The 12,541-nt window shown below is 36.9% G+C and overlaps 1 protein-coding gene across 1 annotated transcript in view; it reads left to right on the top strand.

Annotated features, from left to right (window-relative positions):
* The first annotated feature begins 8,253 nt into the window (after positions 1-8,253).
* LOC107743040 (phosphoribosyl pyrophosphate synthase-associated protein 1-like) overlaps positions 8,254-12,541 on the top strand; it is an 18,437-nt gene continuing 14,149 nt past the window's right edge. Inside the window, exons 1-2 of the mRNA XM_016556149.1 lie at positions 8,254-8,530; positions 9,073-9,125. Of these exons, the coding sequence (XP_016411635.1) occupies positions 8,448-8,530; positions 9,073-9,125 (136 nt within the window). The 5' untranslated portion in view covers positions 8,254-8,447. The remainder of the gene's footprint in view (positions 8,531-9,072; positions 9,126-12,541) is intronic.

Raw genomic sequence — 12,541 nt, 5'->3', positions numbered from 1 at the left:
CACACACACACACACACACACACACACACCACAAAACTAGACATTCATCCTCCTAGAAAACATCTGCCCAGCTGAAAACAAGCATTCAGATAACTTCAAAGACAACAGAAGTGATTATGCAATTACATACATGTTCCAAACCTGTATGAGTTTCTTTCTTCTGTTGAGCACAAAAGAAGATATTTTGAAGAATGAACCAAAGAGTTTCTGTTCCCCATTGACTTACACAGTATTTTCTTTCCATACTAGGGAAGTCAATGGCTGCCGTCAACTGTTTGGTTGCACATATTCTACTAAATATCTTTTTGTATTTAGCAGAAAAAAGAGACTCATACAGGTTTGGAACGACATCCTACTTGTATTGTATATGATTGATCTGTTAAAGGGGTCATATGATGCAATTTCATTTTTTCCTTTCTCTTTGGAGTGTTACAAGCTCTTGGTGCATAAAGAAGATCGATCAAGCGGTGCGTGCTACAGAGCTCCTGAAATGTCGCCTTTTTAAAGGCTGTGCCACGCCCCCCCCCGGTAACCCCCCCATGTGAAACTCAGACCAGCCCTGATGGCCGCAGATTCCAACATGTGTGCAATGTTTCAAGAGTTTTCGAGTATGTTAAGGGCCCCAAAACCCCCAAAAACCTTGAAAGAAAAATAATAATAATAATAATAATCCTTAGAAAAACAATAGGGCCTGCGCCTTACCGGCTTGGGCCCTAAATATGTTTTTCCCAGTACAAATGAAAACATTTAAAGTATAATGTCATAATTTGTAATAATATGACTATATTGTGTTGTATTAAAAGCATTTGAATATTTACTTACTGCCAACATCCAGTCTGGTGCCGCCGCCGAAAGTTAATCACAGTGATACAAACTAATAGAGCAGCTGCACAAAAACCTCTGCATGCTTCAGCAGCTGCACAACAACTGCTGTACTTATACTTGTGATCAAACCCATTTCATTAATAAAAAACTATTAATTGCATTTTTAGAAAAGAAAAAAAGTTGTAATATATATTATTGCACATTTAAACATTACAATCTAAACTCCAGCTGATGGTAAACTACTGAATGCTCATGAAATATCATCAGAATATCCAAGAAAACTCTTGAGAAATATCATCTGATACTAATACGAAGTCTTTGTTTTTGTGCAAAAAGTACATTTAATGACTGTTTAAAATGAATTTAGTTTGAAACTCAATATCTGACACATATGTGACACGTTTTCTCTGAAAGGAAGCAGCTTTGAATAAGTGCACCACTCCTCTGTTTAAGACTGACTGCCATCGCTCAGGACTCTAAACAGCAGCTCTGGTCTGTTCTCTCTCAGTCCTAGCAAAGATGACTGCAAACACTCTGGTGATCTGCTCTCTACTGCTTTCTCTTGCTGGTGAGATTACAGTTGAATATTCAGCGAGTTGTGAATGTTTTTCTAATTTTTCTCATGTGTCATCTGTTTGATTGTAACAATGATGGCAGGTTGTTCAGCTGAGATCATTCTGACTCAGAGTCCGTCAGTGGATTCAGTGTCTGTGGGAAGCAGCGTCACTCTCAACTGCAGATCCAGCAGTGATAGTTTTACACAGAGTTTAGCCTGGTATCATCAGAGACCCGGACAAACACCCAAACTCCTGTTCTCTAGTGTTGGTAGCAAAGTGTCTGGAGTTTCTGAGAGATTCACTGATGGGAGATCAGGAACAAACTTCATGCTCAATATCAGAAATGTCCGGTCTGAAGATGCAGGAGATTATTACTGTCAACAGCATTATGAACTGCCACGAACACAGTGATACAGAACCGTACAAAAACCCCTTCAGTGAAAGAGGAACTACTGATTTAGACACACACTGCACACATATTACACTGTGACTGGACCCTGTTTTAAAAACTAAACAGTTCATATCACACAGCAAGATACCTGATTTCATTTCACTAATAGTTAAGGTTTAGATTTGGCTAGGGGATACTAATCATAGACCAAAACTAACAAGTACAGCTTTATCTTGGCTTTTTAAAATAAAAGCACACTGTGGATTGAGCAAAATGATTCCATATTCTTTATGTGCAATCTGTTGCATACCAAATAAATGGTTCATTATCTTGGATGCATGAAAGCAGAGCAGCAGGGACTAAAGCAATGGTTTTGTCCCTTTGGTTGTTCAACTGAAACTTAAGAACCACAAAACAATCATAGCCTGCCTTTCAAACAGTTTCAATCTTTAAAACAATTTGATTGACATTCAATACCACTTTAATGCGAGCTTCAGATCACCATCTTTCACATCACCACATTTATATTTTTTCAGATTTACAGTTTTATTTTAAATTGTTGGTATAACATGTATAATATTATTGTTTCACTTTGCCTTTACATTGATAATTTTATCGTTCAGTCCATGTACATCTATATGGTACTGTACAAGTATCATTTATCATTTATCATTCTGACAACATAAAAAATACATTTGCTGTAAGTATTGATAAAAACCCTTCACTAATTTCAAAGGTAAATTGACAACATACAACTGGTTTTAATAACTACACTCTAAAAAATGCTGGGTTGTTTCAACCCAACTTTGGGTCAACAATTTAATGTAAAAAATTTAACCCAACGGCTGGGTTAGTCCATATTTGACCCAAAGTTGGGTTGAAACAACCCAGCATTTTTTAGAGTGTAAGATTAGATATGATTCATAACTCATAAACAGAGATTATAATGTTATGCTCAAGTAAGCAGCACTAAGGCCCAAACTTGTACTGGAAAATGCAAAGCGCTGTCTTTGTCCCTCAGGGATTGATCGTACGATAACCTCTCAAATGCATGCTGACATTGCTGGGAAGTCCAAGTCTGATCAGCTGCTCTTGTAGCTGAAAATATGTGGGCTTTATGACAAATCATGTACTGATATCTTTTCCATTCAGATCAAATAATCAGCAGTAACATATTCAGTTAAAAAAAATAATATTTCCATATTTTTTTATCTTGACAGTGCATAGTTTGTTCTTCTTTTTTATTGGATGTTATATGCAGTGTCAAATAAAGTATAAGGATATAAATAATGTGTATAGATCAAAAGGGGCAATTTAACAAAATATGTAAAAATGCATTCTCTTTTATTGAAAAATTAAACAAGATTTCATCAAACTTCGATAATTGCCTTAATCTTTTAAACAACTGATAGGATTTTTCATATTTTAATTTACATTGTATTTAAATCACCTGTAAATTTATTTATTTATTTTTTAATCCATGAAAGGTGTGATTTTGATGCACAAATTAGTTTTTATTGTCTCTTATAACAAAAATATTTTATTTAAACCCATTAAAATGCAGATCCTGTTGTATACAATACTGGAAAAAAAAAAACTTTTGAAAACTGTTCCATTATTACCCATTAGCAGATTTTGATTAATATCTAGAAACAAGTTACATTTTTTTGTACATTGTACAGTCAAACAAAGCGTGTTTTCTTTTTTCTTGCCATTGATGGTTCCCTAAAGAACCTTTAACATCCATGGAATCATTTCTTTCCATGAAAGGTTCTTTATAATAGTGGGGCATTTTTCAAATATTCTTAAAAGGCTGGTGTAAAAAAAATAAATAAATAAAAACGTCCTTAGTTCACTGCTTCTCAAACCTGTCCTGGGGACCCCCATTAGTGCACATTAAGGGTTTAAAGGTTCAAGGTTCGTGGTTCATGGTTTGGGACATATTGCGGTTCTGGTGTCACATTTTCAGTACTGATTTGGGGGTGGGGGTAAAATGACATGTTACTTTCATTTTTTTTCTGTAAATGTAAGAGACACTTTACAATAAATTCATTACAGTTAAGTTACAGTTGTTCTCGAAACAAATAAAATTCAAGGTAAATTGAAGTCCAACATTAAATACATATATATTAAAAATAAATATTTTAGTAAATGTCACTGCACACCGTTCTGTTGGGCTCCATCATCTTTTAAGTCTTTTAAAGGTCCCATATTGTCAAAACTTAAATTTCCTGGCTTTTTTTCACGGTAACTGAGGTCTAGGTGCTATGTAACTACCATATAAGTTTCAAAACAGTCAGTCCACAGTAAAATGCACACAGCCTGCATAAAGTAGCCGAAATCTTCATAATATATTTTGTTTATTTATATAGCAACAGGACACAATAGCTAAATTTACAAGATAATTTTTCCTCAACTCGTTAACACAGCTGCCTCTTCACGGAGACAAATGAACATCTTCTTTTGCTACACTTTGCTCCTATATTCGACAGCGCTATCTAGCGGTGTACATTAACATTTCTTCATTTAGTAGATGATTTTATCCAAGGAGACTTACAGTTGAGGGATACAAGTGATGAATCTAGAGATCCGAAATCTTCATAATATATTTTGTTTATTTATATAGCAACAGGACACAATAGCTAAATTTACAAGATAATTTTTCCTCAACTCGTTAACACAGCTGCCTCTTCACGGAGACAAATGAACATCTTCTTTTGCTACACTTTGCTCCTATATTCGACAGCGCTATCTAGCGGTGTACATTAACATTTCTTCATTTAGTAGATGATTTTATCCAAGGAGACTTACAGTTGAGGGATACAAGTGATTCATCATAGGATGCAATAAACACGAGAAGTGCTAGTAATACAAGAGTTCAGTTAAAATAGTAAAAGCTAGAACAGGAAAGGATAAGGGATAATGACAGTATAGACAATAGTAAAAAAAATAGAGGAATTTTTTTTTTAGCAGGATGCAGTTAAATTCTCACGGAAGAGATGAGTTTTCAGTTGCTCCTTGAAAACATGCAAACCAGCATGATCATGCTGTTTTTGCAATATGATCATTAAAGGTCAGCTGATCATCAAGGGTCACCTCAAGATTCTAGGTTAAGTTGTAGGTGATGTTCTTTTATCCATGTCGAGATGTCCACGAGACAGTTTGAGTTTGGCTGTGAACTTGCAGAACACTCACACAAACGCAGATAGACAAGCCTCTGCTGTGTATTTTTTTATGCTCTGCTCTGCTCTGGCATCAGCTCTGAGTTCAAACCCCTCACACCTGAGAGAGCTGGATCTGAGCTACAATCACCCAGGAGATTCAGGAGTGAAGCTGCTCTCGGATACACTCAAACATCTGGACAAACTCAAGTAAGTTGACCAGAAACAATCATCCTGTCAGCTCTGTAAATGAGAAAGGTTGAGTTTCCCATTTCAGTTCCCACAATGAAAGCAAAAATCATAGTTCATTTAATAAAGTTAAATGAACCCAAGATAGAATTGTATTTTCTCTTTGTTTTCTTTGCCAAAACAGATCATCCACATCCTTTGTTAGAACTGAGATTAATCTCAGTACAAATGCGTACCAAACTGAGGGTGGCGAACTGTACGATTATTTATCTATTTATTTATTTTACAGAGAACTATTATACCCCCAATGCACAGTTTGGATTTCTCCCTAATCAGTCACACCCAATTCAAGTCTTGCCTGTACTAGTGAGCGGATTAGTTAAAACAGATGTGTTGGATGAGGGAGACATCCAAAATGTGCTGTGGTCCCCAGGACAGGTTTAAGAAGCACTATAAAAGAGCATGTTAGTTTAACATTCACTCTCTAGTCTGTTCGAAAAAATTGGTCCAAAAATTTAAATAAAAATCTTACTTAATTAAAAGTAAATTATGTATATCAGGGCTTTTTCAATGTTTTGCAGACTTTAGTTCTAACCCTTATTAAACACAACTGTAACTTGCAAGTAATTGAGAACACTAGGACTAGCTTGTTTGAATGTGTTTGGTTAGGGTTAAACTCAGAAGGACACTGGTCCTCCATGGCTGGAGTTGAAGATCCCTGTTGTACATTATGTGCATCATGAGTTACTTTATTAGATAAACCAATTCTATTGATTTAAATGACTGTCTTAGAGTTAGACTAGTTTTACTGGTAACATGGCTATGTTCACAAAGTGCAATCCTATTTTTACATAAAACTGATTTTGATTTGGGTTGAGAATGTAAACATGATGTATACATTCTCATCTGAATCAATATTAGTTTTTATACAATACAATACAATTGTATACAAATACAATAATATTTTAACAAACCTCCACCCCAACTTCTGTAGAATATAATTATGCGTATATTTTCATACTCACAGAGCTTTTCTGCAATTCCTCACAGCAGGTAACAGTCTCCATCGACCCTCTCTAGTGTTGATATTGTACTGTTTAAGGTCAAACTCATCCAGCACCTCTTCTGATGTCAGGATCATGTTTGCCAAAGCTGAGCATTGTGCAAGAGTAAGACTTTTACTTTTTGCTTTAGATTTTAAAAGCTCCTGCGTTTCTTTAACAACAGAATTATCTTTCATCTCAATCAAGCAGTGTGACAGATTCATCCATCTTTCAGGACTGACATTGTTTTTTTGACCTCGTTTGAGGTTTTGGGTTATTTTCTTGATGATCTCTGGGTTGTTCTCTGTGTGAAGCAGTACATCCTGTAAGAGTCTCTGATTGGACTCCAGTGAGACGCCATGAAGAAATCGAAGGAAAAGATCCAGGCGTCCATTTTTACTGTTCAAAGCTTTATCCACTGCTTACTTTAGAAACACATCCAGAGGAATATTCTCACACTGAGTTCTGGACTTTCCTGTCAGGAACATTTTCAGAATCTCACTGTTCTTGTGTAAATAGCAGAAAAACACATACAGTGCTGCAAAAAACTCCTGAAGGCTCAGATGTACAAAACTGTAAACCTTCCTGTGATAAATCACTGATTCCTCTCTAAAGATCTCAGTGCAAATCCCAGAATACACTGAGGCGTCAGTGACAGCCCGTGCTTGAGGGGGCCCTGCGGCGAACGGGACCCAACACCCACCAACCCAACCCCCCCCGGAACGCGATCGCGAATGGACCGAGGGGGGCCCCGCCCCCTACCTCGCACCGGGCCCCGTGTAAGCTAAGGACGGCCCTGATCCGGGAAATCATGTATACTTGACATTTTAAATTACATATATCAAATAATCCTTAGATTACATAATGGTATGAATGTATCATTTATCTGGGTTCCTGCGCATGTAGGTGTGAAAGGAAACGAAGAGGTAGATTTTTTAGGCAAAACAATCTCTCAAATCCCAAACAATAGATCTACAGGTTAAATTAAGTAAAGCTGAAGCCAAGACTATAATAAAGGTACATACACAAAATCTATGGCAGGAATACTGGGATATTAATGATACAGGAAGACATTTTTATAATATTCAAAGCAAAGTCGGTGTAGGAAGAGAAATGGGTACAAATCGGAGGGAGGAATAGGACATACAGGGCTCAATAAGACTCTGCATTTAATAGGTAAACATACAAATGGTCTATGTACACATTGTAACCAACCTGAATCAGTAAAACATATAATAATAGAATGTCATGCATATGAAAATAAGAGAATAACCCCCACCAACCCAACCCCCCCCCGGAACGCGATCGCGAATGGACCGAGGGGGGCCCCGCCCCCTACCTCGCACCGGGCCCCGTGTAAGCTAAGGACGGCCCTGATCCGGGAAATCATGTATACTTGACATTTTAAATTACATATATCAAATAATCCTTAGATTACATAATGGTATGAATGTATCATTTATCTGGGTTCCTGCGCATGTAGGTGTGAAAGGAAACGAAGAGGTAGATTTTTTAGGCAAAACAATCTCTCAAATCCCAAACAATAGATCTACAGGTTAAATTAAGTAAAGCTGAAGCCAAGACTATAATAAAGGTACATACACAAAATCTATGGCAGGAATACGGGGATATTAATGATACAGGAAGACATTATTATAATATTCAAAGCAAAGTCGGTGTAGGAAGAGAAATGGGTACAAATCGGAGGGAGGAATAGGACATACAGGGCTCAATAAGACTCTGCATTTAATAGGTAAACACACAAATGGTTTATGTACACATTGTAACCAACCTGAATTAGTAAAACATATAATAATAGAATGTCATGCATATGAAAATAAGAGGATAATATTAAAAGAAGTATTTGAAAAATATAAACTTATATTTACTTTGGAAAATATACTTGGAACAGCACTAAGGAAAACATATGTACAGTTAATTTCATATATCTGAAAGAGACAGGTCTACTAGAACGAATATGAAGATCATAGAATAGTAGGTTTTTTCTTCTTCTTCTCCTGTTATCTTTCTCAGTCTGACTGTTGTTCCACACTCCAGTCCAGCAGGTGGCGGTAAAGCACCTATTAGCTGGTTGCCAACCGCCAAAAACGCTTCAGAAGAAGAAGGAGAAGAAGAACCCACAGTAAACTTGCAGAGCTGCCGTTGGACTTCTTCATTAGCTATTAACATTCCTATATAAGACAGCGATAAAACCACGCGACTGTGTAGCATTAGACTTATAAACGTCTTAGTTTTGTTGTTGACCATTAGGTAGTTGATCATGAACGTGGCTAAAAGTGGTTATCGTGTTTTCTCGGCCAACTCTACGCCCGCGTGCACTGAACTCTCTAAGAAGATTACTGAGTAAGTATCCTATGACCACCTGCTTAATATTTAACAAGGATCTTGATTTGAGATGCTGATCTTGATGTTATATGAGTGTGTAGTGATGTTATTGAGATTGTGGCCTGTAGATCAACAGAACAAACGACAGCCTGGCCTGTTTCTTAATCTCATTATGTTGATGTCGAATTGTACAAACAATCCTCCTTCCAGCTGCAGTATACTATGAGGATTTGGACTGATAACTGAAATAATTAATCTATAAAGTATCCCTATAGGCATGTGGACGTCTGGTTTTAAGTGTACTTACCGTGGAAAGTAAATGCAATATTTTCTCCACTTGAAGAGAGCAGGAGAACTGGTGAACAGTGGGCTATTCATCACATAAGCTGTGCATGTGACTGCCTGCTCTTGGAAGTAGTCTGCATTCATTGCAAACTGTGACTGAAATAATCAAATCTATTGAATCAGGTTGTCATGCAGCTCCGTTTCAAAGTGACTTTCATGATAAGAAACGTTTGGCATACCTGTGTTGATTTCTGCTTGTGTGTGTGTTTGCGCAGGCGTCTTGGAGTTGAGCTGGGGAAATCTGTTGTTTACCAGGAGTCAAACAGAGGTGATCAATCATGCTTTATTTTTACACACATACTCAATTGTTTACAGAGTGACCCTTGACACGCACTCAAATGGGGGAAGTCGTGGCCTAATGGTTAGAGAGTTCGACAAGCATTTCTCTGGTGGAAATAAAGCTTCGCTGTTTGGTCCCTCTGTCAGTTCATCTAATGCATGTAGTAGCCTCCGTGCCTCTGATAAGCACGTCATTTTAAGCTGGTGCACTGCTAGTGTAACTTTTTTCGTTTTGCGCAAGCTGCTACAGTTCCGTTCCGTGTAACAGAAACACTCGGTTTTAGCGGAACCTTTACGATTAATTAACCGTGACGTTTTAAAGCGTGGTTAATCGCGAAACCGGTTAATCGCTGCATCCCTAGAGCAAGGCACCGAACCCCCAACTGCTCCTGGCCACATGTCACGTCACTTTAAATAGATGTGAAAATCTCGTTCTCATTACTGTAATCACTTCATTTTTGCAAAGCTTCAAAAAACTTAATCATTATCTGTCTCAAAGTCAGCACAATTCATAACAATAGTGTTTAAGAAGTCACACAAAACTTAACGGGTCTCATTCACTAATACTTGCGTTATTTGTATGCACAGGAGAACTACTTAAAAAAAAATATCCACCTAATTCACAACATGTCCGTACACACATGAATGTCTTGTTAACCTCGTTCTAATGTTAATGAATTTAGACTCTTCTGAAGCAGCGGCTGTGTGCCCAAAGCCGTCTCCATATAAGGGCTTTCTACACAGCCTTTACTTTACAGCCTTTCGTGACTCTCAGCAAACATGTGACGCTCTCTAAAGAGCCATCTGAGAGACATGCAGCAAGATTCTCAAATAATGCCAAAAGTGCTGTCCTCAAAACCAGTTCAAACAATTATTAATTCAGTTCAATTCAAGTCTATTTGTATAGCGCTTTTCATGATGCAAATCGTTGCAAAGCAGCTTTACAGAAAATTCAAGTTTCTACGTTATATTTAGTAATAGTTTATCAGTGGTGACTATCTCAAGTTGATGTCCATAATATGGCAGAAATTTACGGTAAAAATCAAGCAGTTAATGTCATGTAATCAAACAGACGGTGAACACTATTAACAGCAATGATTATATGTTGTGATCAAACTTCTAGCAAAATTTGGTAGCTTTGTATGTTGTCTGAGGGTTGGCATCATCTGAGGTCCTCTGAGGGCTTGGCATCATCTCTTCTCAGGTGTTCGGTCATCTCAGGTCTTTGTAAGGGTTGGATCCAGACTGAAGCTTGTGGTCCTAGTTTCCACGGGATGCCAATCCAGAAGGAAATAGAGAAAAATGAGCGTAGCTGCTGTTCCAACTAAGCAAAAAAGAATGCGTTCAACCCAAGCAAACGAATGTTGATGTGCATTTGATCAGCTATAACTGAAGTACAAGGTTATGAGATACATTATGTGAATGCTTGGCTAAAGAGATGTGTCTTTACAGAAGAGAGTGTGTCTGAACCCCGAACATTATCAGGAAGGCTATTTAACTATTAACTGTGACTTTAGCTTGAATAAACTCCTAATTACTGCTTATTAGTTAGTAATGTAGTTGTTAAGTTTAGGTATTGGGTAAGATTAGGGATGTAGAATATGGTCATGCAAAATATGTGCTTTATACGTAATAATAAACAGCCAGTATGCTAGTAATATGCATGCTAATAAGCAACTAGTTAATAGTGAGAAGTGGTCCTTATAATAAAGTGTTAACTTACCATATATTTTAGATGAAAGAACTGTGTAAAATCTCGACATAATTATATGGGCAGTCAGAATATGTGATTATTTTATTTTTTTTGCATGTGGGTTCAGTTGTTCCTACTTTTTTTTTTTTTTTTTTTTTTTTTTTCTGATTCTTTGTTTTTCTGAAGTCATTGATGAATCATGTTTTGTTCTTGAAAATGTGAGATTTTTGCATAAATACGCAGATTTTATGCTTAAATACATGTGTGTGCACTAGAGATGCACAGATTGCAATTTTCTTGGCCGATTCCGATTTTGTTTTGTTAGTGTGATCTGCCGATACCGATTTTTGCCGATTCTGATTTTCTTTCTAAGAACTATAATTGACAGCATATACAAACAAAAATCTACTTTTCTTCAACGCGAAGTTTTATTTTCATAAAAAAACAAGTAAAAAGTCGTTAATAAAATAAGAACAAATACAAAAATTGCAAACAACAGCACAAATAAATGCAATAGAATAAAGAGAGCTATGAAAAAATAACATTCAGTGTTATTTTACATTTGATTTTAATTGTAAAATCTTCATTGTAAAAATTAAATACAGATTGATGCTTACCATTAAAGTTATAAAACGTATGGAGTCAAGAGCAGAAAGTGATTTTCTTTGTCTTTTGTTCTTTGATTAACATGACAGACAGCTGCAGGAATATTGGACTGCGGTCCCTTTAAGAGTTTATCCACGGACCCAATATACTGTTAAGCCGGGCTCACATTGTGCGATTTTTCCTTTAGGAAAAGTCCTTTAGGATTGTACTTGTCAGACTGTACGAACATGATGATCATGTCACACTGTGGCAGGGTGTCCGCGGGTCCTTAAAAAGTCTTAAAATGTCTTAAATAACGTTTTCCTAATATAAGGCCTTAAAAAGTCTTAATGTCTTAAATTCGGATTCGATGGGTCTTAAATATTTTTGGTCACATTACCGCTAAGATATCTTCAGTCTGACGGACCTAATGACTGTTTACAATCATTGGACAGACCCATCAGAGAGAATTGCAGTAAGTTAGCAGAATACAGAATACAAGCTCGCGCTGAGGCTCTGTTTGTCTCGAGACTTCAGAACAAATGAGCGTGACAGCACACATAAACTCAGAAGAAACACACTGAGGTAAAATTAAAAATGTTTAGTTTATTCATAACATGATATCGTTAAGTAACACCATGACAAGTGAGCTATTGCTCAATATTCTCACGGCGCAAAAAAACATTCAAAACACCTACAGAGTGCACACATTACGTGAAGTCTAGTGCGCGTGCGCATTTACAGTGCGCTCTTTCACTGCATGATTCAGTCTATTAACCAGAAGTTCGTCGGAGGTACAATTTGATCGCAACGTCCATTAATCGGCTGTCGGTGAACATGTCAAACTAACGATCAAAGACTACAGATTTTAGCCTAGGATTATAGGAATCTTTTAGGATTTTCAAAATTTGTCTCGGACGACCAAATCTTGGCCAAAATCGCACAGTGTGAGCTGGGCTTTACACAACATGTGTTCTCTTTCTCAACTATTTAACGTTCCAAAACTGACTGTGTTTAACTGGATACTCGCCAAACGGGCATTTTGACATAATTTTGTATGTATTTGACCGTTTTAGCACAGTTAGCCACTCATTTTGGTATTTGTGGCTCACAAGCTGTTTGAGACT

This window comes from Sinocyclocheilus rhinocerous, unplaced genomic scaffold (assembly GCF_001515625.1).
Source record: "Sinocyclocheilus rhinocerous isolate Xijiao unplaced genomic scaffold, SAMN03320098_v1.1 scaffold647, whole genome shotgun sequence".
Classification (NCBI taxonomy): Eukaryota; Metazoa; Chordata; class Actinopteri; order Cypriniformes; family Cyprinidae; genus Sinocyclocheilus; species Sinocyclocheilus rhinocerous.
Note: the sequence above shows the minus strand (reverse complement) of the source record. Positions and strands in the feature narration are given on the sequence as shown.